Source organism: Leguminivora glycinivorella, chromosome 13 (genome assembly GCF_023078275.1).
Source record: "Leguminivora glycinivorella isolate SPB_JAAS2020 chromosome 13, LegGlyc_1.1, whole genome shotgun sequence".
Lineage (NCBI taxonomy): Eukaryota > Metazoa > Arthropoda > Insecta > Lepidoptera > Tortricidae > Leguminivora > Leguminivora glycinivorella.
The window spans coordinates 6214112-6221718 of record NC_062983.1 but is presented as its reverse complement, the minus strand read 5'-3'; the positions used below and the strand labels follow the sequence as shown (position 1 = coordinate 6221718).

General features: G+C 40.0%; 1 protein-coding gene across 1 annotated transcript; it reads left to right on the top strand.

Annotated features, from left to right (window-relative positions):
* The first annotated feature begins 2560 nt into the window (after window positions 1–2560).
* On the top strand, window positions 2561–3784 carry LOC125232698. Its single transcript, XM_048138454.1, has 2 exons — window positions 2561–3495; window positions 3760–3784. Exons 1-2 carry the CDS (start codon window positions 2561–2563, stop codon window positions 3782–3784), a joined length of 960 nt encoding a protein of 319 aa, XP_047994411.1.
* The last annotated feature ends 3823 nt before the right edge of the window (window positions 3785–7607 follow it).

The following is a 7607-nucleotide window of genomic DNA, read 5'->3' as shown; positions in this document are numbered from 1 at the left end:
CACCAACACAGACAAAATACTGACTATAAACCATCAAAATTAGTCAAATTCATCAATTTATTCAATATGTATTTATGATTCAAAATCATCATTTATAGGTAAAATCTAGAAGCCAGATTAAGACATCGAGTTAAAATTTGTATGAAATTACTTTGCCCCCTTGTGGATAAAATGCAATTTTGCTATCTGTTTTCGAACAGCAAGAAAGTCTTTACCAGTTGGTGTGGTGAAAATAAATGTAAACGACAGAAAGCAATTTATTTTATAATATGATTTTTTATGTAAGTTATTTACCTACGGAACTAATTCATTCAAAAACTCTCAAGAGTTCTAACTCCAAATCATCCATCGTCAAAATTATTTATCCTTAGATTCAATATAAACTATAGTTTTTATGAGTACGTTTCTTCAATTAATATTTGTAATTGTAAACTCAACAATAAACTAGCCGTATTGTATACTAGTAGGTAAATAGAGAAACGATCTATTCTTAAGGTCCTAACACACAAAACGACACAACTCTAATTCCCTCCCCATACAATCTCATCGCAGTGCCGCGGCCTCCAAGAATGTATGTACTTTAATTATGTATCGGACCACCTTTGTCTGAGACCACCATTCATAGGCATTGTCTTAAAACTAAACCTAGCTTCCATTTATTTCTAAGAGACGTAACTGACTCTCCGCTGGATACGCCCCTGTTTTGTAAGGAGTAGGGTTTAATATGATAGTAATCTTTTTTGTTTAGTATGTAAGGTGCTTTGTGCGTGGTAATAATAGTGTGGAGATAGTATTATCATTTAGTTTCGCAATGTCTCTGTTGTATCATACCCTTAGTAAGATGGTCGGATGTGAATATATGTAGTACCTACTTACTAGACAAATATTTGTTCCAAACAAAGACAGCTTTTGCTCCAGGTTTTTACTGAAAAAAATAGTACATTACGATACAAGTGCGTAAAAAAGGAAGTTCGAAACGAGGGGCGATAAATTAAAACACGACCGAAGGGAGTATTTTAAATCAACACGAGTTACGAATTTCCTTTTCGCACGAGTATCGTACGACGTTTTTCAGTACAGACGGCCATCCGAAGTTTCGACCTGGCATATAATGAACCACTTCTCGCACTAGTGCGTAAAAAAACACCATCTGTACTGAAAAAATCGTTTCGTGTGTCCTACAAAAAAAACTATAAAAAAGTCTATAGAATAAAACCGGTTTGTAACTACATTTTGTTTAATTATCCTCACTGATCTGTAATGTAAGTTTTCATTTAATATTATAGTCACTCTTATTCAACTTCATTGGCAGTGAACGTTTATAAAGAATAAATAGGGCAATTTTATGGCAGGTGAGAAGTAAGCACCTATAACCGAAACAACTTATCTTTTTTATTAAATAAGTACACATAAATACACCTACTAACGACAGTCTACAAACATAACAAGTAGGTCATAGTATGTCTCTACAGTTTACATAAAACCTATACATTAATTTCGGAACACAAAAATTCTAACCATAATCTGGAGTAGAAAAAGAAGAAAAGATCTTTGATTCAAATAAACAGGTAAGTACACAAAGGTCTAATCTCAAAACAAGCCGCCATCGCCAAAACTAACCCTTCCACTCTTAACAACGGCAAACACCCCCGCGATCTTCTTTCATCCCTCCCCCTTTTGGGGTCAAGTCACCCTACTTAAGATCGATGGAGGGGGGCAGATTACTTCGCGATAAGGGTGGACTGCCCTAAAATTAAGGGCACCCTTTGTGTCTCAGAGCGTCCAAACTTTGTACGCTGTTTTGACGGGTTGTATAATTAATTTGCTAGTTTTGACCCGTAGTTTAACGAGGGGAAATTAATTTTGATTAAATTTGGGAGGGCTGTAATTAGATGATAGGTAGGTATTTTATATCGTTTGTGTTTTGAAGATGTCTGTGTTTACGAGAATTATGTACAAAAGTCTGAAAAAGCCAATTTAGTGCAAAAAATAAATAAGTAGTAGGTAAATTCATTTAAACAACCGTATCCGAATCGATTGTCTCAAAGAATTGCATGAAGCGTTTGACATGTTTTGTTTTTATAATCATCTATCTATATAGCAGACATCGAAAATAAATGAATTATGTAGGTACTCTTTTCTAAGACCAGTGCAAATTTTTAAGTCACTAATCTGAACGGCCATCTATTATCTTGTTTGAAACACATTTAAACGACGATGTCAGACTGGTTGTCACAAGGAACCTTTATAGGACCATACATTTTCCAATTATGTATGTGAGATTATATGTATTAAAAAAATCTAAGCACTGCTGAGATGATTGCGTGAACGAAATAAATCGTTTCATGTGTTTGATAAACTATCTATACGGATGGAAGGAAGTCGGGCCCTGGAGGGAAACTACCTTAAATCTTTAAGCTGGCTCATTTTGCTTTAAAGAAGAAATTTATTTATTTTTAAAAAGAAATAAAACTGCATTTAAAGATTTTCTAAAACTCGCTTGCCTCAGTCTGGACGGGACTCGAACTAACTAAAATAAAATAAACACTCTTATTTACTAATGTCTTTTCTGGATGTCTTAGTGCAGCGGGACGAACGTGGCCTTTTGACTCATAAGGTGCATAGAAAGGCTACACACACCGACAGGTACCTGCAAGCTGACTCGCACCATCACCCTGCGCATTTGTCTTCGGTGCCACGCGCTCTCATCAACAGGGCTTTACGGCTCTGTGACCCGCAGTACGTGCAAGGCGAGCTGCAGCATGTAAGGCAGGTGTTAGAGAAGAATGGGTACAGTTGGAGACAGAGTCAGCGGGCGGCAAGTGCGAGCACGTTACGGCGAACACATACGGTCGAGAGAGCGCCTGTTTTCTTGCCTTTCATTAAAGGAGTAACGGATACCATTGGACGCCTATTACGCCGTAGGTTTAGCATGAGGACAATTTTCCGCCCCCACACAAAGGTAAGGCAGGTGCTGCGCTCTCCTAAAGATAAGGACCCACTGGGTAGCCCGGGGGTATACGAGATACCTTGTGACTGTGGTAGAGCGTATGTCGGCGAGACTGGAAGGAATGTCTCCGCGAGGTTGTCGGAACACATACGAAGCGTGAAGAACATGGACACCAGGAATTCCGCAGTGGCAGAGCACGCGTACGATACCGGCGCGTCCCATTTTATACGCTTCGATAGAGCAAGGTTGTTGGTACGGGAGAAATGTTTTGTACCACGCAAAGTTCTCGAGGCCATTGAAATCGGACGCCGCCCTAATTTCAATCGGGACGGAGGCTGGATGTTGCCACCAGCATGGAAACCGGTAATACCTAATGTGAAGCGGAAAATGTGTTTTGACAATCGTGTGGACACAGTGAGTGCAGTGTGCTTACCTCCATCGGTCGACACAGCCGCGCTACCAGAACTCTACACAACAACTACAGCAGCAGACTGCTCTGCGCCCCCCTCCCCCGTCCTATCAGCCCGCGCGCAGCGGGCGGAGCGGCGAGCGGCGCGTTCAGTTTGCGGAGTCTAGCCGTCGCGTGAACTCCTATACGCCTGAAGAGGGGCCTCCATAAACACTCGCTGTTTTATTACGCTAATCGATAGCATTATTATTCAGGATAAAAATTCTCTAATAAACATTTGGTCTTAAAAACAAATGATTTACTTTATTTTACTATCAATTTACACCATATCCATAGCGAAATTTAGAAAATCGTTGAATGTAGTATTGTTTCTTTTAATAAAATGAATGTCTTCTTTAAGTAAAATGAACAAGCACGAGGATTGAAGGTAGTTTCCCTCAAGGGCCTGACTTATCTTTCCAGCATGTATGGGTACTACAACGAAACAAAAATTGGTTGTCTGTCTTGACGTGACAACGTCTAATAACTCGTTACTACGGGCTGCATGCACGAAAAAGTTGACGTCATTGTCCCGTTCCGTTGTCACGTCAAACTACCGTCCGTAAACCGACTTTACAGACTACCAATTTTTTTTTCTTCCACATAATTAGACACTTCTTAGCTAAACGGCCATCTACTAGATTTTGTTTGAAACTCATTTAAACAACGATGTCGGGCCGGGTTGTCACAAGGAACCTTTATCGGGCCGCAACTTTTCCAATTATGTATGTGAAGTGAGCGCGGGCAAGAAGTTTTAATTGCTGCCGACTTGCGGCACTATTAGGACGTTGTAATGAATTTAGTCGCCATTTTGGTTTAATTGCATTGTTGAGCCTTACTATGTTTTGGTGTAGATTTTAACCCTTTTCAATGTTTATACATAAACTAGCTTTTTCTCGAGGCTTCGCTCGCATTAAATTCGCAAATTGCAGAATACTCCATACAAACGTCCACCCCCCATTTTCGGGAAGTCGGGGGTCAGAAGGAGCCAAAAGGTAGCCTATGTCACTCTCCATCCCTTCAACTATCTCCACTAAAAAAATCAGTTTTGTATTTTCAAAAAATACAAAAAATTTTCTATCGCTCCGAAAGTCTTTTTGTTCTACTTTTGTGATTTTTTTCATATTTTTTAAACATATGGTTCAAAAGTTAGAAGACTTTTTTTTCCTTTAGGATTACATAATCAAAAAAATCTTAGTAAACTCTTATTCATTTTTAAATACCTATCCAACAATATATCACACGTTGGGGTTGGAATGAAAAAAATATCAGCCCCCAACCCTAATAAAACATTTTTTTCCACATATTGGTACCAAATTTCAGCCAGTGCTTTTATAATATTAGTATGGAGTACGGATATATCATTCTGTCATATTTTTTAACATAAGTAGGCAGATACTTTTGTTTATTAGTGATACAATTATTGTTATAAAAAAAAACTTAAAATCGTACCGCTTGAAAGAGTATCTCTTATAAGTACTTTCTAAGTACATAAGTTGTTTCCTTCTGAAGTATACACATTATCAACTTACTCAAACTATTTATGCACTGACATTGATACCAAAATATTCGAGTAACTATTGCAGCCTGATAGTTATCACTTATCAGTAAGTAAATACCAAAGTTATCGAATATTGATTCTTAAACCAAAATACGAAATGCTTCAATATACCAAACTAAACAGAACAGGCTGAATCCAAATGTATACGCCGCTGTATTAATGAAATCAAATCTATTTAAAATGAAATTGTCGGTACCAACTTGTATAATATCTAAATTGCTAAGCGAGTCACGATTCTACTTCAAATAGGTGGCCATGTTTAACTTACCACCTATCTTTTTTACTTCTGCATTTAAAAACAAACCTTATTTAGTAAATAATGAGGATGACGTTATAATTCGACTTTGGGGTGAGATAGGACTTGGAAGGAATACGTCGTGGAAATATGTTATTTTTTTTAATTCATCTCCTATCTTCATGTGACGTTTCAAGGAGAAATCGACTATGTGTTAATGTCTAAGGTTGAGTTTAGAATGCAGGGGAGGGGTGAGATACGAGGGTGTGGTAGAAACGGGGTGAAATGTCCAATAAGTCCGTCTTGTGGGCGGGGTGGCGCAGCGGGCGGTTTTGAGCTTTAGGTATTTAATCAAAGTTTGTATGAGTTTTAAAGGGTTTGTATGGAGATAATGAGATTAAATGTATTAACAAGTTATTAAGAGAATATATTAGGATAATTTAATTTCATTCAAATTGTAGTTTTGGAATTTAGGCAAAAATTTACGTTATCTCAATATACCTAAATAAGGGTACAAAAGGATACTATGGATAATATCTTTATTTCATAATATAAAATTACATTACAAATACATAATAATAAAAAAATAAAATAGGTCCTTAAATAAAACTACAAACTAAAACTAAAATCTAAACTTATAAATAAACTATAAATAAAAGACTTGCCCTAAATCGCCGTCCACTGGCAACGTGCCCAGAAGGCTGGCAGCATTGCCACGTTGTATGGCAATGCTGATCCGCTGTGCCAGATATGACCCAGCCTTCTGGTCACGTGTCAGTTCCACAAGCTTGCGGCTGCGTTCTTTGAAGACCCTGTGGGCGCCTTCCCCCCAGGGCCCCAGGGTCTCAACCCCAAACGGCTCAAATATGCAACCACTATTAATGGTTGCATACTTGCGCCGCTTGAGGAGTTCGGCCGAATTGGCCGCCGAGCCAGCCTTTAAAGCGGTGCGATGGAGATGGGACAGCGCCAGAGTATCTGCACAAGTGGCATCCCAAACTAAGGGCTGTCCCATCTTCCATGGCACGAGCGTCATGCCGTCGGGCCTCTTTCCGTCATCGCGAGTGAGACCGGTCGGTTCTAATACGGCCGGTACTCCCGCACTGGCTAAGGCCCGACGGATGACGTCGTTGAGGCTCGCATGGCGGGAAGCGCGTCCTGCGCTTCTGCCGCAGGATAAGCCATGGTGGCCCAGCTGATCAACTGGGTCACCACAGCGACAGCGATGCGGGGTAACACAATTCACTCCCAGGCGGAGAGCGACCGAGATGCGGAAAGTGGAGTCGTCCAAAAAGGTACCAATTGCCACGGACGGCAGAGCCTGAAGCCACTGCCCAGACTCCCACTCGAAAGCGGCAAGGAGACGAGCACGCTCTTGAAGGCTGGTTGCCGTTTGATACAGGTTATTCCGTACCAGCCTACAAAGCGGCTCGTCCCAATGTCGCTGTGAATTGGGATATTCGGGCAGGTCTCCGTTTGGGCAGGCGTTGCTCCATGCATATCTGGCCTCTGATTTTACCGGCAAGTTTAATTGGTCTGTTGGGGACTTTAAAATTTTAGCGACCAATTCTTGTGAGCTATGGATAGAGGACAGATATGCAGGTAGCGAAACGCTGGACACTTTTCTTATACCCAGACCGCCATGCCTTATTGGCAGGGAAGCCTGAGTCCATGAGCGGTCGTCCAATTTTATATTGATAACTGTAATTAGGAGATTTTGAATAATTTTGTCAATATTTTCTAAAAGGGTGGGAAATTTCCAAAAGTGGCTGCACCTTAGAACGTAAGTAAATTTTGGGACAAAAAGGCAGTAACGAATAACAGTATATGCTACATGAGCATTAATTTTAGTCAGACGATCCGAAACTTCGTTTAGGTTTTCAATTTTGGTCTCTAAAAAATTTGAATATGAGTCGTCTAATACAGGTGCGCCTAAGAGGTGAAGTGAGCTTTTCTCTGTAACTTTAATATTAGGGGCAAGACAACGGAATTTAGTCGTTACGAGATCTTTGTCTGGGCATGTATCGGAAAAGAAAAGTTCACATTTGGAAAAGTTCAGTTCTAGTCCAATACCGCGGAATTCCTCAATGAGAACGCGAAGATCCTCAAGAACTTCGCTCACATCACCTCCTAGGGTGCCATCGTCTAAGTACCACACATTGAAATTTGAATTTAATTTTAGAATAATCGGGTGAATTGCTAGGCTAAAAAGTGCGGGGCCGAGCGGGTCGCCCTGTTGACAACCAACGGCTGACGAAATATGGTTTTCTCTGAAAAGTAATTTGGAAGCGTTGTTGTAACATTGCCAAACAAAATTGTAAATGTGTGGTACTTTTACACGTGTTTGTTCTAGTATGCTGGCTCTGTCGACGCTATTAAAGGCATTTCGGACGTCCACTTTCAAAACGACCTT

Bases quoted from the DNA above. Each gene is read 5' to 3' on its own strand.
- LOC125232698 (XM_048138454.1), top strand. From the start codon at position 2,561: ATGTCTTTTCTGGATGTCTTAGTGCAGCGGGACGAACGTGGCCTTTTG. The intron at 3,496-3,759 runs GCGAGCGGCGCG...GTCTTCTTTAAG, and splicing joins CGCGCGCAGCGGGCGGAGCG to TAAAATGAACAAGCACGAGG.